The 27,409-nt window shown below is 35.2% G+C and overlaps 1 protein-coding gene and 1 long non-coding RNA gene across 2 annotated transcripts; one reads left to right on the forward strand and one right to left on the reverse strand.

Moving 5' to 3' along the window:
* Positions 1-2,116: 2,116 nt before the first annotated feature.
* Positions 2,117-4,169, forward strand: LOC107896320 (cytochrome P450 714B2). The gene is made up of 5 exons (XM_016821471.2): positions 2,117-2,508; positions 2,593-2,819; positions 2,896-3,134; positions 3,223-3,568; positions 3,652-4,169. The coding sequence occupies exons 1-5, from the start codon at positions 2,214-2,216 to the stop codon at positions 4,075-4,077; spliced, it is 1,533 nt and encodes a 510-aa protein (XP_016676960.1). The 5' UTR covers positions 2,117-2,213; the 3' UTR covers positions 4,078-4,169.
* Positions 4,170-7,595: 3,426 nt separating this feature from the next.
* LOC121207675 (uncharacterized) lies at positions 7,596-26,102 on the reverse strand. The gene is made up of 2 exons (XR_005902803.1): positions 25,908-26,102; positions 7,596-7,889 (listed from the first exon to the last, which is right to left on the reverse strand). It is a non-coding gene; the product is annotated as an uncharacterized lncRNA (long non-coding RNA).
* Between the last annotated feature and the right edge of the window lie 1,307 nt (positions 26,103-27,409).

Raw genomic sequence — 27,409 nt, forward strand, 5'->3', positions numbered from 1 at the left:
TAGTTTTTCTATGTTTTCCATTTGTTAAAACTAGTCCCTATACTTTTATTTTTTTGAACAATTTAATTTTTTTCTTTTTATTTCTTTATTTGTTAAAGCCAAATGTCTTTGATTACATACTCTATGTGTAAACCCATAGACCGTTTTCGACCAATACAAGTTGAATAAGATTGATCCTATTGAATTAATCAATACCGATTCTTCTTAGATATATAATAGAGCACCAAGCTAAATTCTACCAAAGACATTTATTTGCTTACCAAATTGATGCCAAGAACTAGAAACCAAGCTAACCCTAATGAGATCAGAAGAGTTAACCATATTCTTGAGAATCTTCATTAAAATATCAGCTCCAAGCAATTCTATAAAATCACCACAATAATCCATTTTTGGATAATTTGTATAGTTTTAGCAATAACCGTAAAATATCAGAAACCCTAATTTACAATTGTCTATAATAAGAAAAAAATGTTAAACAAAAAAGAATCTTTATTCTGTGTTTTCATTGAATATCAATAAAAATTGTTACCCTAAGCTAAAAACATATTAAAAACTAATCAAAAGGAAGATTAAACAGAACGTACAAGAAATACCCAATACCAAAATAAAAGTATAAGACTAGTTTTAACAAATGGAAAACATAGAAAAACTATGTTTAAAAAACTGGGGAAGGAAGGAAAATAGAGGGAGAAGCAGAAGAGAATTAAAAATAAAGAAATAAAAAAGAAAGTAAAAAGAAACATAAAAGAAAAAAAATTAAATTGCTGAGAAAGAAAAAATATAGGGACCAATTATATAATTTAACCTAAAATTTTCATTTAAAATGATGATTTAATGTGTCACATTAGCTTATAGTTACACTGTTAACGACAATTAATGGCTTAGTGACTAAAATGTAACTTAAGGCAAACAAAAACGACTATTTTGATAGTTTACCTTAAATAATCAAAACGTTTGGTTTGAAACTAATTAATAATATCACATTAAATATATATATATATGAAAAAAAGATTAACTTGTGGCACCAACTCAATTAACGACACTATTAATAAGAAATTTTATCACATGTTTTATTATTTGTTGTATAGTTTGAAACTAAATAATCATAATAAAATATGAAATATGTACAACATTAAAATAAAAAAATAGATTAAATTATGAGTAAAACGAAATTTAAACACGTAAATATATCAGATTTACAATACTAAATGCACAATAATTGTTTTTTATGGTATTGTCATCAATTATGAGTTAGTATTGAGTTGACTTATAACATTAACTTAATTAACAACATTATTAATATATACAACTAATAAAGATAATAAATTGTACATATTAAAAAAATGAATAAGATACATTAAACTGAAAATTAGATTGAATAGTAAATTTAAGGTTTTATCAATTTAATTAGTGTAGGTTCTAATCCCACCAAGTACATATTTTTATTTTTATTGGTTTTTTATTAAAATAAAAAGATTAAAGTATCCTCAATAATATATTGTCTCGTGTCATCACCTCAGTAAAAAAATACTTAAATAATAGTGTAAATTTTATAGGAAAATATGCGTACTTCAAAAATAAAAATAAAAATAAAAAGTATTAAATTAAATTAAAAATAAAACAACTAATTTAATAAATTATCTATTATATATGTTATTCATTACTTATAAAAATATAAATAAAATAAAATTATACCTCTTCAATTCAAAAAAATATCTATAATTCCATAAACCTCCGACTGCACCATGTCCAGGAAAAAAAAATTCATAATGTACAAAATATAAGCCATATAATTAGTAGCACATGATGGTTTTATGAATTGAAATTTTCCCGGGAAACCTGGAGAAGAAATAGGCGGAGCCCTGCTAAGCTTTCACATGGAGAACTAGTCTTACAAACAAACACTGCTTTGACTTCTCTGTAAATCGATAGCTGAGCTGTTTGGAAAGAGAGAAAAGCCCTCATAATTATCCTATTTGTCGCTTCTTAACTAATTCATACGACTATTTGCATTTAGAAATAATATATGTTGCTTTTTATGTGCCTTCCTAATTTAACAAATCAGCAAATGCGTCGACCACCTCAACAATTCTTTTTCAATTGCAAATAAGAAAATATAAAATATTCTGCATATTAAGTCATCGTTGTTCAACATAAAATACGATAAATCATTCAACCATCACTGAAATTCAGGGAAAGCAGAGTTGAACGCTATGGAATTGGTGTTTATGCTTTGGAGGATCACATCTACTATCTTGTTAGTAGGATTGATTGGCTTGATCATACGCCTGTATTATTCACTTGTATCCGAGCCCCAAAGGCAACGTTCGAAGCTGCAAAAGCAAGGGATTCGAGGTCCTCGACCGTCGATTTTGATTGGAAACCTGATGCAGATTGGGAAGACAGGATCTAAGGTTTCAAATATGGCAGAAAAAGGAAAACAAGTGATAACCCATGGTTGTTGTGCTTCTGTTTTACCATTTCTTGATCAGTGGAGACAACAGTATGGTACATACATATATAAGTTCATAATTTAGCCTTTGCAGAAATTTCAGGCTCTGAGATGTTTTCTTTTTATGGTAAAATTTTCAGGTCCAACATTTATGCTTTCAATGGGGAATATACAGGTTTTGCATATGAGTCACCCGGATGTTGTGAAAGAAATTACAGCATACACTTCTTTTGACTTGGGAAGGCCTTCCTATCAGAAAAAAGGGCTTTTTCCACTGTATGGTGAGGGAATTCTGCATGCAAATGGTGCAGTATGGGCACATCAAAGGAAAGTGATGGCTCCTGAATTCAACGTGGACAAAGTAAAGGTATGGTTTAATTATTGACAATCTCTAGGCATATTGTGTGAAGTCAAATAATGGTGTACTAGTCCATGATGTGTAGGGTATGACGAAATTAATGGTAGAGTCGGCAGTTTCGGTAGTAAACGAGTGGAATCGTATGATCAAATCGGAAGGGGGTGTTGCCGACATAAAGATTGATGAATATTTGAGGAACTTCTCTGGAGAAGTGATCTCAAAAGTTTGTTTTGGAAACAACTGTAAAGAGATTATCACAAAGCTCAGAGCACTTCAAGAAATTGCATGCAAGAAAGTAGTGTTGCAAGGGATTCCTGGGCTAAGGTTAGATTGGACCCCTTTGCTGTATTTTCTCTTAATTATGGACTCAGACCATTAATCTTCAAATATGATTGGTTTGTTAATTTATTAGATCGCTTCCAACTAAAAGCAATAGAGAAATGTGGAGTTTAGAGAAGGAAGTTCACTCATTAATCTTGAAGGAAGTGAAAGGAACAACATCAGAGAAGAACATATTACAAGTGATCATTAAAGGAGCAAAGAGCAGTAATTTAAGCCAAGACGAAATGGACAATTTCATCGTTGATAACTGCAAGAACATATGCTTTCCGGCCTATGAAAACGGAGCCGTGCCGGCAATTTGGACCTTGATGTTATTGGCATTGTATCCAGAGTGGCAAGACAAAGTTCGGGCAGAGGTTATCGAAATTTGCGACGGACGATTGCCGAGCTCCAGCATGCTTAACAAGATGAAAACAGTAAGTGTGAAGGTGAAACCTACTTTCACTTGTCTTTTCGAATTCGTTTGACACTTTTTATAACCACTTGAAAATTATGGCAGCTCACAATGGTGATCTACGAGACATTGCGACTTTATCCTCTCGGCTGCATGCTTACTCGGGAGGCGATTCAAGACACGAAATTTGGAGACATTGATGTGCCTAAAGGAGTTTGCATTTGGGTAACGCTGATGCCACTTTACGAAGACCCCATTATTTGGGGACCTGATGTCCACAAATTCAACCCCCAAAGGTTTGGCAATGGGATCAATGGTGCATGTCAGCTTCCGCATGTGTACATACCATTTGGCACCGGACCTCGTTCATGTTTCGGGCAGCATTTTGCCATGGCGGAACTCAAGATACTAGTCAGCCTTTTACTGTCGAACTTCACGTTCTCGCTGTCGCCAAAATATCGACATTCTCCGGTTATGAATTTAATTATTGAGCCTGAATTTGGTGTGGATCTCTTAGTTAGGAAAGTTTGAGGCATTTGTCATATGGTTTTGCTGTAAATGGTTAATTGTGTTCCCTGGTTGGTCATCACGAGTCTTTTATATATATATATATTGTTTTTATTTTTAGTTTTTGATAACAGAAGCTTTATACTAGCAGGTTGTTAAGCAGTCCAATGGCAAGACCTTGTTTCGCCGTATATTCAGCGACTTGATTAGCTCCTCGACAAATATGAGACACACTAACACCCCATTCTGGGCAGCATAACTCAGCAATGTTCTGGTCCAAAGCCAGCGAGCTTAAATCGGCCATGCCAACAAAGGACTATCACACTCCACAAAGACCTTCTGGAAGCCTCTTTCCGAGGGGACCGAAAGCCTCTTGCCCACAATTCTGCCTCTAGCACTGAAGCAACTCCCTCCTGTGGGTCATAAGTCATAACCAACCAGCCTGTTCCCAAACATGTCTCGTATCAAGTCATCTGCTTCCGTATCCGAGAACACCCCAAAGTCACTGCCCCATCAGAATTTAATTTAATTTAACCCAGTTCTTAAATTACTTGACCGGTTAATTAATATGGATCTTTTAAATTAAGCTAAAAAATCCAACTAGAATCAATTTTTATAATTTTATATATATATTTTTTTGCTTTGAATCAAAATCGGTTCAACTGTAGTTCAATCAAATTTTTAGCTTGGTTCAATCAACCGGTACTAGTATACAAGTTAATTGTTTTTATACCTGTGATTAGATTGATATCCCAATGGTTCTTGGTCCAATCGATCGATTTGGTTTAAATAACATTAAATTCTAGAAAATCATTTTTATTTTTTAAAAAATATAATTTTTTGTTAAGTAAATGCAAGACAGGTCACTCAACTATGGTTGGATTTATTATGTACTTTAAAAATATTTATGTATTTATATATTTAATATTTTTAGAATTAGGATTAAATTGAGATAGTTTGAATGTTGAGGGTTATTTTTTAGTTTTAACTAAATTGACACAATATGTAAAAGTTGAAGGCTAAATTTGTTATGATACCAATTCCTTTCTGTCAAACATGTAAAACCTCCGATCAGACCAAGAACTTTTAGCTAAGTTGAAGGCGTTACATTAATCACCGAAATGATCCTGTAAAGCCACCTTTTTACCTGAGTTAATTTGTGAGGAAATTGCACTTTTGTTTTTAGAAAAACATTCATTTATGGAGCTGGCTTTTCTTAGAAATTTAATTATGATATTATCATTGTGGCATTTAGAAAATGGTTAAGGTTTTCAAGAAATGATTTATCAAAACTTTGAGTATTTTGTAAAGCAGCGGAAAATAACTATGAAAAAAATATTAGTTTTCTAAACCATGTTGCATGCAATTATTAGAGTATTAAGTAGGTACCATGCTTAACATAAATAATCTAAATAATCCCAAACCTAAGATGTAAGTAAAAAATAATTAAAATTACAACCCAAAAGCGAATAAGGAAAACTTTAATCAAACTTTTGAATAAAAGCAAAATAAGCTACTAATCTGAGGTTCCTTCGATGCCATTCTGGTCCTAGTTCTCTGCGCTACCTGAGAGGTAAAGAAAAGGGGAGTAAGCTTATGATAACTCAGTGTGAGTCTAATTTCTAAACCATTATATATAAACATAAAAACAATAAAGCATTCAATTCATGAAATAATAGCAAATTAAACAAAATATAGGAAACATTTGATAAATCTTTGCATGCACATAATAAATGTAACACCCTAACCCATCTTGGCCTAAATTAATGAATTCTTTTCCTAAAACAAAAGAGCGATTTTTAAACAAATCGACTCAAGTAAAAAGAATGGCTTTACGGGATCACTTCGGTGATCAAGTGTAACGCCTTCGGCTTAGCCGGAACTCCTAGGTAGAGTCGGAGGTGTTACACTACTCGAATGCCCTTTTCGGATACTACATGTCCTAAAAAAATGACCTCCCTAAGTCAGAATTCATACTTACTTAATTTGACATACAACTTCTTTTCTCAGAGGATTTGTAGAACCTTCCTAAGGTGTTCATCATGACGAAGTTTGGTTTTGGAGTAGACTAAGATACCATTGATGAATACAGTGATGAATTGATCAAGGAAAGGTTGGAATACTCTATTCATTAGATCCATAGAGGCGACAGGAGTATTGGTTAAATCAAATGATATTACAAGGAATTCATAGTGGCCATATTGGGTTCTGAATGCAGTTTTGGCCACATCTACCTCATTTATCTTAAGTTGATAGTGCTCCAACCTTAGATCTTTCTTTGAAAACACTGTTGCAGTCGATTCTAGGTAGAGGACATTTTTTATAGTAAAATTTTCAACTATCGATAGTCTATACAAAGCCTTAGGGAATCATCTTTCTTTTTCACAAACAGTTCTGGAGCTCGCCATGGATAAATGCTGGGTTTAATAAACTCACGACCCAAAAGCTCCTGAAGTTGGATTTTTCAGTTCTTACAGCTCTTTAAGCACCATGTGGTAGGGAGTAATGGACACCAGAGTGGTTCCTAGCAGTAGTTCAATTCTAAATTCTACCTCCTGATCTAGAGATAACCTTGGCAACTCCTCGAGGAACACATCTAAAAATTCTCTAACGGTTCGGATGCTATCTGAGACAGAGCTATTGGCATTCCCATCCAATACATAGGCTAAATAAGCCTTAAAACCTTTTTTTAACTAACTTTTCAAAAACCATAGCAGAAATCATATTGGGCAAATAATCTCGTCGCTCCCCAACTAACAATAGGCCTCCTCTCTGAGTAAGGACATAGTGCCTTTCAACTTTTTCTCTGGAGTACAGTCTAAGTCCTCTACAATTTTTTCTATTGACTCCATCCAGTATTCTACCATAGTGGGAGTCGTTCCAGTAATTCCTTTAACAATTTTTTCCCCATTCGACCAGAGCCTTTTCGCCACATATCCTCAACTCCCCGATCAAGTTTGGGCTCCAACAACCCTTTGTAACACTTTCAACATTTCCTGAGTCACGACATTATCGTCGTTCTCATAGCCTTTGCCAGCATTAGCGGTGGAGTTCTCAAAATAATCCTCTTCAAGGATCATGTTTTCACACTGAATAATGGGCAGCCCTACAGGTGTAGCCCTACGCGTCCTACCCCTATCACGTCTACCTTGAGTGTTCACAGTGTCTCTTTTGAGGTCTTAAGATCTAAAGCATATCTACAGTTTTCAAATAAAAGTTCAAGCATTAGTTATTTTCCTTAAATGTTTACATTTTAGGGTTTACAGTCTATCTTCAGAGTAACAATAATTAAAGTAGGACCGAAATGGAGTCTCAAATTTAATTTTCTACAAAAAATAAAATTTTCAAAAATGTATGGCATGGTTTTTCTCAAAATACCCCTTCAATGCATGTATGCAAATTCATTGAAATTTCCACTATCTGAGTTTAGAAAACATAAATTTTTTCTTGTTTGATTTACAATGGTTTTTAGAAAAATTATTAAAATGTGAATTTTGAAAATATTACTAAATACTCATTTGATGTTATGGTGTTTCACCAACTAAATTGATTCCTCAGTGAGTTTGTTATAATATATGTAAACGGGTCAATTCGCCTGGGTCCACATCAAAACCAAATACAAAACATAAATTAAACCAAACCAGCAGTCCAAGTCTGTTTATAGCCAATATAAGCCCAATAACTAACCTTAATTCCCAAACGACCCAAAAACTAAAACAAATTCAGCCAAAACCCTAGCCCTTATCTGTCTCGCGCCGCTCCCCCACGTACGACCTCCATTGTGCCTCCGTACACCAGCTCACAGCCTCTGTACACGCACCACGCACACCGTGTACCTGCAAACAGACAAAGGAACAACAACAAATAGAAAAAGAAAATAGGAAAACTTGTATTTTTTTTTATTTTCATCGGCTATAAAGCCCAAGACAGAAAGAATGTATTTTTTTTACGCAAAAGAAAGCAATCAAATAGAAAGAAAACAGGGCAAGGTGATTTATTCGCTATTTTTCTCACCTATTTTTCTCTTTTATTTTCTTACTTACTGTATAGCCCAATATTTGCCCAACCCATCACAAAATTAAACCAACCATAACCAAACCCAATTTAGCCCAACAGACTAAAACCCTAAGCCCAACCCAAACCTAAACAATTTTCAGCAAAAAAAGAGAGGAGAAGAACCCTAGCCGCCGCCCCACCTTGGCCCGGCACTACCAGTTGTCTGCCACCAGCACACCCACTTGCCTCCACCACTCTATGCCTGCAAAAGAAGACAAAAAAGGACAGCAAAGAAAAACACCAAAAAATGAAATTCTTTGTATTTTTTTTGGATTTTGGGCTATATAAAAGCCCTATGGTCATTGTAAACAGGGAGGGGATTTTGATGTTTTTTTTTGAGATTTCAAAGGGAAGAATCGGTTGTATTTTGGGGGACCCCTTTTTTTTCTTCTTCTCTCTTTCAATTTCTTAACCAAAAGCAAACAATTGATATCCGAAATACTACAATCTTAACATCGAAAGGCAGAGATTCGAACACCCAAAAATCAGTAAATCAACAAGTCAAAAAAATCAGAACCGGAAACCTAAGGTGGTTGTGAATCTATTCTTGTTTTGTCTTTTGTTCTATTTTTCCATATATATATACTAAAAAAATATAAAAAATAACAATATAATATAAAAAATAAAACAAATAAAAATAAAAAAATATTTTTTTACCTTTTCCGGCCACCGCGTGCGGTGGCCGACGCCGGCGCCGGCGAGCCTCCGGTGGCCGTCAGGTGACCGGCCCCCCTGGCCGGATTTTCCTTCCCCCCTCCCTTCTCTCTCCCTTCTCTCTTCCCTCTCTCTTCTTTTTTTTTCTTTCCCTCTCCCCAAATGATTTTTTTGGTTAGTTTAGGCCTTATATAGCCCTCCAAAACGACGTCGTTTTGGGGGCTACACTTAAGCCCCAAAACGACGTCGTTTTAGCCATGCCCGACCCATCCGACCCGACCCGCTAGAGGATCCGCGTGTTCTCATTTGAATGGGATATTTATGCGCGCAGTCCTTCCGCTTTTTCAGGGTTTTGCAATTAAGTCATTTTCTTTTTTCCAATTTGGCCCCATAATTTCTCGCGCTTTTTGATTTAGTCCCCGCTAATGTGCTGCGTTTTAATGGAATGGAATAATTGTTGTTTCGGTCCCCCTATGTTTTGTGCGCGCTCAAATAAGCCCATTTCTCTTCATTTCCTTTCACATTTGCCCCACAACTTTGTTTTTAATTCAATTTTAGTCCTTTTTTTCGTTTATTTTTATATCTTTATTAAATATCCTTGTTATTTTTATATTATTAGTATTATTAGTATTAGTATTATTATTATGTATTAGTATATATTTTTATTATGTACGTGTATACATATATATATTTTCATATCTAATATTTTTATTTCATTTTTATTCTAATATTTTATTAATCTTATGTTTGTTTCTTTTATATTCCAATGTTATCATTATTATTATTATTATTATTATTATTATTATTATTAGTTTATGTTTTGTTATATATCTATATATTTATAATACGTATATATACTTGACATATTTGTATATACCTCGGTAATATTATTACTAGTTTTTAATATACGCATATATTACCTAAATATTTTAGTATTATGTATATTCTTCATGTATTATATATGTGTCCTTAATACTATACTTTATTTGTGTCATGTTTTTTTATGTCGTATTATTATATTTTAATATTATATTATATAATTATATATACATATATCTTTTATATATATTATCATTGTATATATTTTATTATTATTAGTTATATTTTAAATTATTATATATATTTTTCTAATATTATATTGTATATACTGTTGTTTATATATATAAGTGTATGTATTTATGTAGTGTAGAAAATAGTTTTATTATCATTCTTATCATTTCTAAGGTATGCATATACTATATATGTTCTACGTATGTTATATGGATTCTTAATATCGCTAAATATATATGTCATCATCTTATATATTATTTTAATATTCATAATTTCAAATTGTTGATACATTTTTATAATATATTTACGTACATACTTTTCATTTATTATAAATATACTTTTTATATTTTTATATCTCATATTTTTATGTATACATAGGTATAAGCATAAATACATACATCTTAATTCATATATGTATATATACGTACTTATACATACTTAAATATATTTTTCATATTTCATAATTTTTATATACTTACATATATTTATGCATATTTTACATCATATACATACTTATATATATTCTTTATATTCTTAAAAATGCTTTTTGTATACTTCACATATTTTATAATTCACATACATATATTTTATATTATCACAATTTGTAAATATATATAAACACATATTTACATTTTTATTTTTATAATACTTACCGATTTTTTTATATATGTATATATTTATCTATTTTTTCATATTCTATAATTTATATGCGTTTCTTATTTTATGGCTAAAAATTATACATGTATATACATTTTTACATAATTGTATTTATCGTCGTCATTGTTATTTGGTGTTTGTTTATTTATCCATGTACACTTGTGCTTTTTCTAAAATGTTAGTTCTATTTATTTATTTGTATGCTTTATTTATGTAATCGCCTCGTCATTTCATTTTTGCCTATTGTATTGTTGTTACTCACTTTACTTTGCTTACCTTGTCGTATTCGTTATTGTTTTGTCAAGCATTAACACCAAGCATCAAAAGGAAATTTTTCTAAATAAGGCAATATTTCGCGTTTGGAAAATCGAGAAAACGTGCCCTAACGTGCTGGGTTTCGATTTCTCGTTCGACTAAATAGCCAAATATCCTCTTAAAGCTTCAAAGTGTGGTTTCATTAAACTATAAGGTGATCTTGGTTTCGATGGTTTAGAGTATCGTGTCCTAACGTGCTGGATGTGATATTCCTTCGGAACAAGAGAATCTTATATTTCAATTCACGTTATCAGAGTTTCTTTTAAGGATCGTATTTTTAAAACTCCTCAAATTTTCAATTTTCGACACTAAGACACTAATTAATCAACTAGGTACCAATTTTGGGCGTATCGAGGGTACTAATCCTTCCTCGTGCGTAACCGACTCCCGAACTCATTTTTCTGAATTTCGTAGACCAAAATCGTTGTTTAAATAAAATTAAATCATTTATTAAAAACAACCACTTTTTGAGGTGACCCGATCACACCTCGTCAAAAAAGGATTGGTGGCGACTCCCGTTTTCATTCTTTTTTTAAAATCCAAGTCGACCCCGTTTTCATCAAAAAAATGGTGTCAACAGCTTGGCGACTCCACTGGGGACAATAAGAGAGTCAAGCCACGTGTTGATTATTTCTTGTCTTTTTGTTGAAAGTGGAAAATTTGATTTAAATTTACGATCCTTTCATTGCATCACTTTTGTTTTGAGTTATATTTTTATCGTGTTCTGTATTTTATTTTATACCTCTGCACATTGCATTGCATGACCGCTGGTCACACCTTTTTACGTGGGAGTGAGAAACTACGCCTTCGTGAGGTTTTCACCTCCGCATGGGATAGTGAATCGCTTCCGGGATACATCCGTACCTATGTCTTCGTGAGATTTTCATCTCCGCATGGCCATAGGGAAATGTATTCCCCTGAACTGAACTCGGTCCATATGAGCCTATAATGGGTGAGGATCGAGGAATCTGCTGGTTCAGGTACCCTTACTCTAGAACCAAACCACATATAGAGAGACCTAGGAGCCTACCCTACGTAGAGCCACTCCAAACCCGAATTGCTTTATTTGTATTTATTCTGCACTAACGTGTTTTGTTTTTGTTTATAATTGCATTTTATTACATCATCCTAGGAAGGAGGTGCTGATTCATATTTGATTGCTAAATAGAACAGTTTGTCATAAGAAAACAAATTTTTTGATAAAGTGGATTATAACACGGTTGTCTAAATATGGTCCAAGTGAATACATGAAAGAAGGCTGATAGTCCGTGAAGAAATACAAGACTTTGCTTCATTGCCTGAAGACAGAAACTAACAAAGATTATTCGAGAGCTGTCATGTCTTGACTTTCTTAAAGGAGCTGAAAAGTATCATAGAAATAAGTGAGCAACGAGTCGCAGCCTGGATCAAGCAAAAAAGGAGTTAATATAGACATCTCTTGGAGAATTCGTCAGACTCGACCATAAGATCCAGATATGAAGAGGAAGAAAGGTGTCTTCACTTGGAATATGAGAGAAAGACCGTGTATGTAGTCCGTTTTATGTAAAGGAATTTATTTTCTAGAAAAGTTGTTCCAATGAAATTAAATTCAGAATCAATGTCTTCCTTTCTTTTTGCATTCATGCATTTGCATTACATTACATCAAAGAAAAGAATGTGTTGATTCGAAATTCGATTCCTAAATAGAATAGTTTGTCATAAGGAAACGAATTTCTTGATAAAGTGGATTATAGTGCGGTCACCTGAATATAGTCTGAGTAAACACGATGAGAGAAAGCTGGTAGTTCACGGAGGAATACATGATGTAATTTCTAGAGATTCAAGCCAACGAAGGCATGACGAGAGAAAGCCGGAAGTCCACGAAGGAATACATGACTTGATTTAATTGCCAACGAAGATTATCCAAGAGCCGACACTTTTTGATGAATATCATGGAGATAAGCGACCAAGAGATCGAGGCTCAGATTAAGCAGTAAGGAGCTAGCAAAGGCATCTTTTGGAGAATTTACAGGGTTTAACCATGAAGAAAATATCAGCGTTTACTTGGACTATGAAGGGCAATACCACATATGTAAACTATTTTCATGTAAAAAAATTTGTCTTCTAGAAAAATTATTCTAATAGAATTAAATTTAGAATCAACGCATTCTTTTTCTTTGCATTCTTTTCATGCATTGCATCACATCATATGCATTAATAACCATTTAAAAAAAACTTAATCGAATAAAATCATTTCAGTTAACCTGGAAAACCAACAAAGTTACGGCACCCGAGCTAAGGCAAAAGTTATGGACCAAAGGTTGGAGAAGCTAGAGCGACTTCAAAAAGAAATGCAAGACCAGTTGCAGGCGCAAATGAAAGAGCAAATGGAAAAGATTCAGCGTGACATGGTGCAAAAGATGGAGGAGTCCCAAAATGATCTGGTGGCTAAGATGACGCAATTATTGAAGGGAGTAGATAAGGGTAAAGGTCCTGTGATTGTTAGTGAAGAAGAAAACAATGGTGAACCACTTTATCCTCCAGGTTTCACGCCTCCGCATGCGCAAGTACAGACTGAGCTGCATCCGCGGAGACCCTCTGTGTCGATTAGGCCCCAGCAGTTCCAAGGCGATGCTTCAATCCCAATGAATTTTCAACCCGGAGCGGGCTTTAATCCCGGTGATAGCCCGAATAATATTGCTGTCCCAGATCTTGACGAGATGGTTGAAAAGGACAAGGCGAAGGAGGAATTTCCAAAACAATTTGAGGAGAAATGGAAATGGATAGAAGAGAAGTTTAGGGCAATAGAAAGCATCGAAAGCTATGGAATAGATGCAAAGGATCTGAGCTTGGTTCCGGACTTGGTGCTCCCTTACAAATTTAAGATGCCGGAATTTGAGAAATACAACGGGACTAGTTGCCCAGGATCCCATATTACTATGTTTTGTAGAAGAATGACGGGGCATATTAATAATGATCAATTATTAATACATTGTTTTCAGGAAAGTCTTAAGGGAGCGGCGTCAAAGTGGTACAATCAGCTGAGCCGAGCTAAAATTGCTACTTGGAGGGATTTAGCACAGGCTTTCCTGAGACAATACAATCATGTCTCAGAAATGATGCCTGACAGGATAACTCTGCAAAATTTAGAGAAGAAATCGAACGAAAGCTTCAGACAATATGCGCAGAGGTGGCGAGAGGTGGCGGTTCAGGTGCAACCACCGCTTTTGGAAAAAGAGATGACGACGCTTTTTATTAATACTTTGAAAGCCCCGTTCATCACTCACATGTTGGGAAGCGCTTCAAAAAATTTCTCGGATATAATCATGAATGGTGAAATGATTGAGCATGCCATTAAAAGTGGAAAAATAGATGGAGGAGAAAATAATAGGAGGGCACCCCCGAGGAAAAGAGAAAATGAAGTGAATAATGTGAATGCTTATGGTAGGTCAATTACCGTGAATCAACCAAAGAAAGTGGTTGCTAATCAACAGGGATCATCAAGACAAGAGTCGGGAGCTAGGCAAACTACTGAAAAGCCCCAATTCACGCCAATCCCGATGTCATACAAGGAGTTGTATCAGACTTTATTCGATGCACATGTTGTTGCTCCCCGTTACTTGAGTCCTCTACAACCCCCGTATCCAAAATGGTATGATATGAACGCGCAATGTGATTATCATGCGGGAATTTCTGGGCACTCGATAGAAAATTGTACTGCCTTCAAGAAGGTAGTAGAAGGACTTATCAATTTAGGTGTCGTCAAACTTGACGACTCACCTAACGCAAAGAATCCGTTACCTAATCACGCAGATAAGGGGGTGAATATGGTTAGCGAAGGTATGGGAGAAGAAGTCAAGACTGACATTGCTGAAGTAAAAACTCCATTGAAACGGGTCTGGAAAGAAATGGCGAAAAGAGGGTTGGTTATTTCAGATTCTGAGGAAGGGCATGAGATGGGAAATTATTGTGAATTTCACCATAAAACAGGGCATAAAATCCAAGAATGTGAAGGATTCAAGGCTTTGGTTCAAAGCATGATGGATAACAAGGAGATGAGGTTTTATGAAGATGCGAAAGAAATGAGGAGCATATGCGCGACAGAGTTGGGAACAAAGGCTCCAAAAATAAATCATCCTGTGGTCATTATCTCACGCCCTAAGGGTAATGAGGTTAGGGCTCAGGTAACACCGAAAATTGTAATCCAGAAACCATCAAATTTCTTTTATAGGGATAACAAAATGGTGCCGTGGAATTACGGGTGTAATGTGACCATTTTGGAAAAAGAAGCAGAAAGAAATCAGGAAATAGGTTCTTACACGCGCAATGGAAAAAGACATGACGCTCAAGCAGAGTCGTCCAGGGAAGAGAATTGGAAGAAAGAACAGAGGAAAGGGAAAGCAGTAGAAGTTGAGCCATTGGTAAATGAACCAATAAAAGAAGAGGAGGCAAAGGAGTTTTTGAAGTTTTTGAAACACAGTGAATACAGTGTTGTAGAGCAACTGCACAAACAGCCAGCCCGCATTTCTGTATTAGCTTTACTCCTAAACTCAGAAGTACATCGGAATGCACTTTTAAAGGTGCTAAACGAAACATATGTGGCTGACGATATTTCGGTAAACAAGCTGGATCGGTTGATCAACAATATTGGTGCTGACAATTTTATCTTCTTCAATGATGATGAAATACCATCCGGAGGAAGAGGTTCTACTAAAGCCCTGCATGTTACTGTCCGATGCAAAGGGTACACACTCCCGGGGGCCTTGGTTGATAATGGATCTGCACTAAATGTATTGCCTTTGTCCACTCTTAGTCGATTACCAATAGACAGTTCGCACATGAGAGCATGCCAGAGCATAGTAAGGGCATTTGATGGAACAAAAAAGGAGGTTATGGGGAGAATTGAGGTACCATTAAGGATTGGCCCAGTCGCTTATGAGGTGGATTTCTTGGTAATGGATATTAAACCTTCCTACAACTATCTATTGGGGAGACCGTGGATACACTCAGCAGGGGCAGTACCTTCATCATTACATCAGAAGGTGAAGTTGGTATCGGAGGATCGGTTGGTAACGATAGATGCAGAGGAGGATATTATCGCAATGATGACTAGCGATGCACCTTATGTGGACATCAACGATGAGGCACTAGAATGTTCTTTTCGGTCGTTAGAATTTGTGAACGCGATGTTTATTGCGGAGGGAAATAGAATTCCAGTACCAAAATATCCAGGACCACTGAGATGGGATTGCGATTGATGGTAGGAAGAGGAGCCTTACCCGGGAAAGGATTGGGAAAATATCTTCAGGGGAGGATTGAGGCACCAATGCCGAAGGAAAAGTTTGATAGATTTGGTTTAGGGTACAAGCCAGACATGAAGCAGAAAAAGAAAGAAGTAGAGAAGAGACAAGAGAAAAGAAGGGCGCGTTTGAATGGACATGAAGCTAAGTGTGAGCTTTTAACCTTTCCCCACATATCTACATCTTTTGTGTCGGGAGGATTTATTCATTCTGAATATGGAGTGTCCGGTAGCGGCATGGGAAGAATGTTGGAAAATGTTTATACCAACGCCATAGAAGCAACGGAAAGGAGGGCCTTGTTGGAGATCTGCCCTTATGAGCCTGGAAGCGAGCTAAACAATTGGACTGCTGAAGAAATCCCTGTAGTCTTTAGGGCTTATTCAGAGTAATGCTCAAAACATTCCTGTTGTTTGTTGGCCTAGAAACGATATGAAATCTTTTGTGGAATAGGCATTGGGCCTAAGTATCATTATTTTAATGAAATACGTGTCTACGTTCATCTCGATCAGTCACTTTTTTTTTCTTTTATATTTTCTATTTGATTGATTGTCTTACAAATAATTCTTTCATTTGTAATTCTTTTGCATAAACATATTCATAAATTTATATATTCTTGGTATATTCTTTGATATGCCCTCATAGGTCTTCAGATATCAATGACATGAGTGACGCTGCCTCAAACGCGGAGCCTATTTTTGAGCAAGAAGTGTGTTTAGAGGGATCCCACGACTTTGAAAATGACGAAGATTATGATGCATCTCCGGACTTGTTAAGATGGTGGAACAAGAGGATAAGCATATCCTACCTCATAGGGAATCATTAGAAATAGTGAGCCTAGAGGATGGAAAGGAGGTGAAAATTGGAACTGAAATCACCGCAAAGACAAGGCAAGACCTCATTAATTTGCTCCGAGAGTTCAAAGATGTTTTCGCGTGGTCGTACCAAGATATGCCTGGGCTAAGTACTAACATTGTGGTGCATCGTCTGCCCATAAAGGAGGATTGTAAACTCGTTCAACAGAAGCTCAGGAGAATGAGACCTGACATTGTGTTGAAAATAAGAGAAGAAGTCAAAAGATAATTCGACGCTGGATTCTTACAAGAAGTCAAGTATTCGGATTGGGTAGCCAACATCGTCCCTGTTCCCAAAAAAGATGGAAAGGTACGAATGTGTGTGGATTATAGGGATTTGAACAAGGCTAGTCCAAAGGACAACTTTCCACTGCCTCACATTGATACTTTGGTAGATAACACGGCGGGCTATTCATTGTTTTCTTTCATGGATGGTTTCTCTGGATACAATCAAATAAAGATGCATCCTGGGGACATGAGGAAAACCACATTCATTACCTTATGGGGAACATTCTGTTACAAGGTAATGCCCTTCGGATTGAAGAATGCAGGAGCAACATATCAAAGAGCTATGGTGACTTTGTTTCACGACATGATGCACAAAGAGATCGAAGTTTATGTTGACGATATGATCGCGAAGTCTAGAACGGAAGAAGAGCATGTTCAGGTCTTGAAAAGGTTATTTTTGAGATTAAAGAAATTTCAGCTCAAGCTTAACCCAGCCAAATACACGTTTGGAGCCAGATCAGGGAAGTTATTAGGCTTCATAGTTAGAAAAAAGGGGATCGAGGTTGACCCAGACAAAGTAAAGGCAATACGAGATTTACCTCCCCCGCGCACTCAGAAGGAGGTTCGAGGCTTCCTAGGGAGGCTGAATTACATTGCTCGGTTCATCTCACAACTGACAGAGAAATGTGATCCAGTATTCCGGCTCTTAAAAAAACATAATCCGGGTGAATGGGATGAAGAGTGTCAGAGGGCTTTCGATAAGATAAAGCAGTACTTGGCTAATACTCTAGTCTTATCACCTCCAAGTCTAGATAGGCCATTGATATTGTATCTAACAGTGTTGGAGAATTCCATGGGATGTGTATTGGGCCAACATGATGAGACGGGAAAGAAAGAAAGGGCAATATACTATCTCAGTAAGAAATTTACCAATTGCGAAATGAGGTACTCATCAATTGAGAAGTTGTGTTGTGCTCTAATCTGGGCAACCCGACGACTGAGGCAGTATATGTTGTATCACACGACTTGGCTGATTTCAAAGTTAGATCCTTTAAAGTATATGATGGAATCGACTGCTTTGAACGGGAGAATGGCTAGATGGCAGATCTTGCTCTCAGAATTTGATATAGTATATGTCAGTCAGAAGGCTATAAAGGGAAGTGCAATAGCCGATTTCCTAGCTAGTAGAGCCTTGGAGGACTATGAATCTTTGAATTTTGATTTTCCAAACGAGGACTTGATGTATGTGGCGAATACTGAAGAAAATCCTCAAATGGATCACGTATGGAAGTTAAATTTCGATGGAGCTTCAAATGCTACGGGTAATGGAGTTGGGGCAGTTTTGGTATCCCCAAGTGGAGATCATTATCCTGTTGCTAGCAAGTTGGACTTCGATTGTACAAATAACATGGCAGAATATGAAGCATGTATTATGGGCATTCGTGCAGCCATTGAACGGAACATTAAAGTACTGAGAGTATACGGGGATTCAGCGTTGGTGATATACCAACTCAAAGGGGAGTGGGAGACTAGAATCCTAAGCTAATCGGTTATAGAAAACTAGTTCTTGAATTGGCTGAGGAGTTTGACGATATCACCTTCTATTACCTCCCACGGGAGGAAAACCAAATGGCTGATGCATTAGCTACTCTAGCTTCGATGATTCAGGTGAATAGACTTGAGGCAATGAGGCCTGTTCAGATGAGTATCTCTGAGACCCCGACTAATTGCTGCAATATTGAGGAGGAGGGAAAAGATGATTGTCCTTGGTATCAGAGTATCCTACAATATGTGAAGAATCGGGAATACCCTGATCAAGCGACAGAGAATGACAAAAGAACTCTGAGAAAGATAGCCATTGAATATGTCTTAGATGGAGAAGTGTTATATAAAAGAAGGAAGGATCAAGTACTATTAAGATGTGTGGATGCTGTAGAAGCCAAGAAAATTTTGGAAGAAGTCCATGAGGGTATTTGTGGGACGCACGCCAGTGGTTTCACGATGGCCAGACAGATCATGAGATTTGGGTACTATTGGCCCACCATGGAAGGAGATTGTATTGATCATGCCAGAAAGTGCCACAAATGCCAAATTTACGGAGACAAAATACACGCACCTCCTTCACCTCTTCACGTCATGACCTCTCCTTGGCCGTTTTCCATGTGGGGTATGGATGTTATTGGGCCAATATCACCAAAGGCTTCTAATGGGCATCGCTTCATCTTCGTAGTAATTGATTACTTTACCAAGTGGGTGGAGGCTGCTTCATATGCAAATGTCACGAAAGCAGTAGTCAGCAAATTCTTGAAGAAGGAAATCATTTATCGATATGGAATGCCTGAGAGGATCATATCCGACAATGCGATGAACTTGAATAATAGCACAATAGCTGAAGTTTGTAGCAAATTTAAAATTAAGCATCATAACTCATCGCCTTATCGTCCCAAAATGAATGGTGCAGTGGAGGCGGCCAATAAAAACATTAAAAGGATTGTGGGGAAAATGACTGAAACCTACAAGGATTGGCATGAGAAATTATCATTTGCTCTCCTTGCCTATCGAACATCTGTTAGAACTTCTACTGGGGCAACGCCTTTTTCTCTGGTTTATGGAATGGAGGCAGTATTACCCATTGAAGTTGAAATCCCTTCTCTACGGGTGTTATCTGAGTTACAGTTGGATAAAGCCGATTGGATCCAATCTCGGTACGATCAGTTGAACCTAATAGAGGAAAAGAGGTTAAGAGCTATTCACCATGGGCAAATGTACCAGAAACGAATGATGCGAGCCTATAATAAAAAGGTTCGCCCCCGAGAATTTCGTGAAGGGGACTTGGTACTAAAAAAGATTCTTCCTATGCAAAAAGATTTTAGAGGAAAATGGATGCCAAATTGGGAAGGCCCTTATGTTGTAAAGAAGGCCTTTTCTGGTGGAGCTTTGATTCTATGCGAGATGGATGGCAAAAGTTTACCAAATCCTGTAAACGCAGACTCCGTCAAGAAATACTTCACTTGAAAGAAAGGGGAACCAAAGTGAAAACCCGTGAAGGGCGCTTTGCTTCCTAAAAAAAAAACTTTGGGGAGGCTAAGGTGAAAACCCGTAAAAGGCACTTTGAGACCAAAGAGGGCTTGAGTCGAAAACCCGAAAAAGGCGACTCAAGTACTGGGCAGGATTGGAACATCAGGATTTGAGCGGATCAAATTTTGATCGGGGGCATATGATTATCTTGCTTTACTTGAACCAATAAGAAAGGATATGCAACGTCTTGGAACATGGACAGAGTATTGCAGATCTCCTGAACACATGTCAAACTCAGAAGGGTCTTCGGAAAGTTTGTACAGAGAAACTCAAGCTGCGATAACTGGGGCACCTAGTTCTTATGTGTATTCTTGAAAATACATTCTTTTATTTTCTTTCTTTCTTCCTTTCTTTTGGTGAAAACGCACATTCTCAATCCATTTCTTTGTTACCTTGCTTTCGCCATCTTTGATGTTTTATTCGAGTTATGATCAGAACTAGCTTTATTCTTATCCATTGTTATGATCTTTTTGCAAACATGTTGCATAGGAATAATGATTAACGAACTAATAAAACTTTCAGGAAAGAAGTTTTGCACATTACTCTAGAAAATTTCTAAATAATATAGGGACCTGAATCATGACTATTGTTTAGAAAATACCAAGTTTAAAGGGTGAAATATCTAAGAAGGAAGAGTCTAAGTTAAAGACTATCCTTTCAGATTTTGTTGTCTAAACATTGATTGAACAAAATGACAAGCTGTCGTGTTACAAAGCTTAAATGAACAAGCAAGCAATGATCATCAGGCAATAGGAAGAGGTTACCTCAGAGAAGAGAGCCTTCACTTGCGCATAAGACTTTGGTACGACACCTTGAGAATGGTGTAGGAAACCAGAACGGTTCAGATCCTATATCCCCGAATTGTGATAAAAGAGGATAGAGGAAAAGCCACATATTTCTACCCTTAGATTACTGTGAGAGAATGATGGTACAAATTTTGGCGTCCCAGTGGATATAACTTTGAGGTTTACAATGGGGACAGTCTGGCCAAATGTTTCTTCAGAAAAAAAAATCAGTCAAGCGAGAAGGCGTTGCAGCACGTCAGTCACAAAGCCTTAGTAAACTTCGAGTAATGACAACCTAAGCGAGATCATTCTCGGAAAAATAAAATTCTGCATTCATGCAAACACCATTCACATATGTCTAGTTAGGAGCATTTGTTTCATTTTGATCATGTCATCCTAATCATTAGGCATAATTAGGTTTATTATACAGGTCTTATCTCCCTGAGATTACAGTGGAACAGACCAAAGAATTTCAGATCCTATCTCCCTGAGATTACAGTGGAGCGGATTAAAATAAAGGATCTTATCTCACTGAAGTTACAGCAGAGTAGATCGCATCAGGTCTTATCACCCTGAGGTTACAGGGGAGTAGACCGAAGAATTTCAGATCTTATCTCCCTGAGGTTACAGTGGAGCAGATTGAAGCCAGAGATCTTATCTCTCTGAGATTACAGCGGAGTAGATTGAAGCTAGTAATCATATCTCTCTGAAGTTACAGTGGAGCGGATTAAAATAAAGGATCTTATCTCTCTGAAGTTACAGTAGAGTAGATCACATCAGATTGAAGCCAGAGATCTTATCTCCCTGAGGTTACAGTGGAACAGACCAAAGAATTTCAGATCCTATCTCCCTGAGATTACAGTGGAGCGGATTAAAATAAAGGATCTTATCTCTCTGAAGTTACAGCAGAGTAGATCGCATCAGGTCTTATCACCCTGAGGTTACAGGGGAGTAGACCGAGAATTCCAGATCTTATCTCCCTGAGGTTACAGTGGAGCAGATTGAAGCCAGAGATCTTATCTCCCTGAGATTACAGCGGAGCAGATCGAAGACACTATCCTATCTCCCTGAAGTTACAGTGGAGCGGATCAAAATGATAGATCTTATCTCCCTGAGATTACAGTGGAACAGGCCGAAAAATTTCAGATCTTATCTCCCTGAGATTACAATGGAGCAGATTGAAGATAGTAATCTTATCTCCCTGAGATTACAGCGGAGTAGATTGAAGATAGTAATCCTATCTGCCTGAGATTACAGTGGAGTGGATTAAAATAAAGGATCTTACCTTTTTGAAGTTACAGTAGAGGAGATCGTGTCAGGTCTTATCCCCCTGATGTTGCAGTGGAATAGACTGAAAACATAAATTTCGTTCCCTTGCGAAGAAGATTAAAGCTACAAATTAGATCTTCCTGAAGTACAGTAGAATGGATCGAAGCAACAAGGCACAGTGGACGGAATGAGGCTACCTGAAGAAGAGAAGTGTCAAAAGAAGTCGAGGCCCTGCAAGGCTGGGCAAAATTGGTCTTTCTATGTCTTTGCTCTGTTCTCGTTACACGACAACGAGCAAAGAGGGGCAGCTGTATAGCCCAATATTTGCCCAACCCATCACAAAATTAAACCAACCCTAACCAAACCCAATTTAGCCCAACAGACTAAAACCCTAAGCCCAACCCAAACCTAAACAATTTTCAGCAAAAAAAGAGAGGAGAAGAACCCTAGCTGCCGCCCACCTTGGCCCGCCACTACCAGTTGTCTGCCACCAGCACACCCACTTGCCTCCACCACTCTATGCCTGCAAAAGAAGACAAAAAAGGACAGCAAAGAAAAACACCAAAAAATGAAATTCTTTGTATTTTTTTTGGATTTTGGGCTATATAAAAGCCCTATGGTCATTGTAAACAGGGAGGGGATTTTGATGTTTTTTTTTGGAGATTTCAAAGGGAAGAATCGGTTGTATTTTGGGGGACCCCTTTTTTTTCTTCTTATCTCTTTCAATTTCTTAACCAAAAGCAAACAATTGATATCCGAAATACTACAATCTTAACATCGAAAGGCAGAGATTCGAACACCCAAAAATCAGTAAATCAACAAGTCAAAAAAATCAGAACCGGAAACCTAAGGTGGTTGTGAATCTATTCTTGTTTTGTCTTTTGTTCTATTTTCCATATATATATACTAAAAAAATATAAAAATAACAATATAATATAAAAAAATAAAAATAAATAAAAAAATATTTTTTACCTTTTCCGGCCACCGCGTGCGGTGGCCGACGCCGGCGCCGGCGAGCCTCCGGTGGCCGTCCGGTGACCGGCCCCCCTGGCCGGATTTTCCTTCCCCCTCCTTTCTCTCTCCCTTCTCTCTTCCCTCTCTCTTCTTTTTTTTTCTTTCCCTCTCCCCAAATGATTTTTTTGGTTAGTTTAGGCCTTATATAGCCCTCCAAAACGACGTCGTTTTGGGGCTACACTTAAGCCCCAAAACGACGTCGTTTTAGCCATGCCCGACCCATCCGACCCGACCGCTAGAGGATCCGCGTGTTCTCATTTGAATGGGATATTTATGCGCGCAGTCCTTCCGCTTTTTCAGGGTTTTGCAATTAAGTCATTTTCTTTTTTCCAATTTGGCCCCATAATTTCTCGCGCTTTTTGATTTAGTCCCCGCTAATGTGCTGCGTTTTAATGGAATGGAATAATTGTTGTTTCGGTCCCCCTATGTTTTGTGCACGCTCAAATAAGCCCATTTCTCTTCATTTCCTTTCACATTTGCCCCACAACTTTGTTTTTAATTCAATTTTAGTCCTTTTTTTCGTTTATTTTTATATCTTTATTAAATATCCTTGTTATTTTTATATTATTAGTATTATTAGTATTAGTATTATTATTATGTATTAGTATATATTTTTATTATGTACGTGTATACATATATATATTTTCATATCTAATATTTTTATTTCATTTTTATTCTAATATTTTATTAATCTTATGTTTGTTTCTTTTATATTCCAATGTTATCATTATTATTATTATTATTATTATTATTATTAGTTTATGTTTTGTTATATATCTATATATTTATAATACGTATATATACTTGACATAGTTGTATATACCTCGGTAATATTATTACTAGTTTTTAATATACGCATATATTACCTAAATATTTTAGTATTATGTATATTCTTCATGTATTATATATGTGTCCTTAATACTATACTTTATTTGTGTCATGTTTTTTTATGTCGTATTATTATATTTTAATATTATATTATATAATTATATATACATATATCTTTTATATATATTATCATTGTATATATTTTATTATTATTAGTTATATTTTAAATTATTATATATATTTTTCTAATATTATATTGTATATACTGTTGTTTATATATATATGTGTATGTATTTATGTAGTGTAGAAAATAGTTTTATTATCATTCTTATCATTTCTAAGGTATGCATATACTATATATGTTCTACGTATGTTATATGGATTCTTAATATCGCTAAATATATATGTCATCATCTTATATATTATTTTAATATTCATAATTTCAAATTGTTGATACATTTTTATAATATATTTACGTACATACTTTTCATTTATTATAAATATACTTTTTATATTTTTATATCTCATATTTTTATGTATACATAGGTATAAGCATAAATACATACATCTTAATTCATATATGTATATATACGTACTTATACATACTTAAATATATTTTTCATATTTCATAATTTTATATACTTACATATATTTATGCATATTTTACATCATATACATACTTATATATATTCTTTATATTCTTAAAAATGCTTTTTGTATACTTCACATATTTTATAATTCACATACATATATTTTATATTATCACAATTTGTAAATATATATAAACACATATTTACATTTTTATTTTTATAATACTTACCGATTTTTTATATATGTATATATTTATCTATGTTTTCATATTCTATAATTTATATGCGTTTCTTATTTTATGGCTAAAAATTATACATGTATATACATTTTTACATAATTGTATTTATCGTCATCATTGTTATTTGGTGTTTGTTTATTTATCCATGTACACTTGTGCTTTTTCTAAAATGTTAGTTCTATTTATTTATTTGTATGCTTTATTTATGTAATCGCCTCGTCATTTCATTTTTGCCTATTGTATTGTTGTTACTCACTTTACTTTGCTTACCTTGTCGTATTCGTTATTGTTTTGTCAAGCATTAACACCAAGCATCAAAAGGAAATTTTTCTAAATAAGGCAATATTTCGCGTTTGGAAAATCGAGAAAACGTGCCCTAACGTGCTGGGTTTCGATTTCTCGTTCGACTAAATAGCCAAATATCCTCTTAAAGCTTCAAAGTGTGGTTTCATTAAACTATAAGGTGATCTTGGTTTCGATGGTTTAGAGTATCGTGTCCTAACGTGCTGGATGTGATATTCCTTCGGAACAAGAGAATCTTATATTTCAATTCACGTTATCAGAGTTTCTTTTAAGGATCGTATTTTTAAAACTCCTCAAATTTTCAATTTTCGACACTAAGACACTAATTAATCAACTAGGTACCAATTTTGGGCGTATCGAGGGTGCTAATCCTTCCTCGTGCGTAACCGACTCCCGAACTCATTTTTCTGAATTTCATAGACCAAAATCGTTGTTTAAATAAAATTAAATCATTTATTAAAAACAACCACTTTTTGAGGTGACCCGATCACACCTCGTCAAAAAAGGATTGGTGGCGACTCCCGTTTTCATTCTTTTTTTTTTAAATCCAAGTCGACCCCGTTTTCATCAAAAAAATGGTGTCAACACTTACTTTCTTTTTTGATTAATTATACTAATAAAAAAGGGAAAAAAAAGGAGAAAGAAAATAGGGCCTTACCTTGTAAATACGCTGTAGACTTCCTTTTGCTTTGTTGAAATCGAAGCCAAGAGGAGATCTCGAGGTTGAAATTCCTCCAGGCTTGAAGACCACCATCTGGTGGAGATGAATCGACTATTCGGAAGGTGGATTTAGGGTTTGAAAAAGGAAAGAGAAAGGGATTATTTTGGTTCGGTTGATTTAGCCCTTATAAAGAACTAGAAATGGCGCTGTTTTGACCAACTTCAATGGTCTAGATGCGATGCCGTATGGTAGCCTTCACCCGATGACCCGACCCACACATGATCAAAATCCGCGTGTTTGGTCTGGGAGGGATATTTGCACCATAAGTCCTTCCTTTTTGCGTCTTAGTTCATTTGAGCCATATTTTCTTTTTCTTGTTTTTTCAATTTGTCCCCAGAATTTGTGCATGTTTGCAAATGGATCCGTGCCTTAATGCAACGTTTTGGGGCTTGGATTATTTCCAGTTCTAGTCCCTGTGTATTCGCATGCGTGGCGCGCTGGTCCTAATTCTAATATTAATGACTCATTTAAAAATTATCCCTTCTATTTTCATTCAATTTTTATTAAATTTTGTATTTGTGTGACTTATTATTGTAAATACATTTAATATTTTTTTATAAATTAATCTATTTTAATGATTTTACTTGTTTTTATTTGCGTAATTATTTTGAAGTTTTTTTGTCATATTATGTTAACATTTTGTGTAATATCTCGTTTAAATATTTTATGTATACTTGTACTTGCATTATTTCAATTGAGTCTTTTGTTCATTATAATTTTAAAATCCCTTTAGTTTTCTTTATATGTGTGTTAAACCATTTTAATAATTTTACTTTGTTTTATAGAATTATTATTTTGAAGTTCATTTTTATATCATATTATTTTAACTATTTATATAACATTTGTTCAAATGTTTTATGTATGTTTGTACATATATAATAAAATTAATTTAATCCTATGTACATATTTAATCCCAAGTTAATTTATTTTATAAATTCTTATATATATATATTTATGTACATAAGTCATTTTTTAAGAACATATTTTATTACATATTGTTTTGATTAAAAATCTCACATTTAAATACTATTTTTATATGTATGTACATTTATCAACTTTAAACGGATATATCATTTTTAAAATGTTTATGCACATTATTTGACTCAAATTTCCTCTTTCATAATCTTTATTTTAATAATTATTTATGTGTTTGTCGTTTTGTCCATATTGTTTTGTATACTATGTGTGTTTTGTTGTTTTTTATTTTATAGGTTATTACATCATATTTTCGATTGGTATTTGCTGTTGCTACATTAATTTTATTTATCTAGGTTGAAAACTTGTTAGGACTTTTACTTTGATTTGTTTCTTTAGTTATATTTTTAGCTTTCACAATTTTGATTGTTAATGTTTGGATGTGAGCTTAATATTATTTTATGCATGTTAAATTTTTATTTGTTTATTTATTTTATACTATTTTTATTCATTAATAGAGTTCG

This window comes from Gossypium hirsutum, chromosome A10 (assembly GCF_007990345.1).
Source record: "Gossypium hirsutum isolate 1008001.06 chromosome A10, Gossypium_hirsutum_v2.1, whole genome shotgun sequence".
NCBI classification, from domain to species: domain Eukaryota; kingdom Viridiplantae; phylum Streptophyta; class Magnoliopsida; order Malvales; family Malvaceae; genus Gossypium; species Gossypium hirsutum.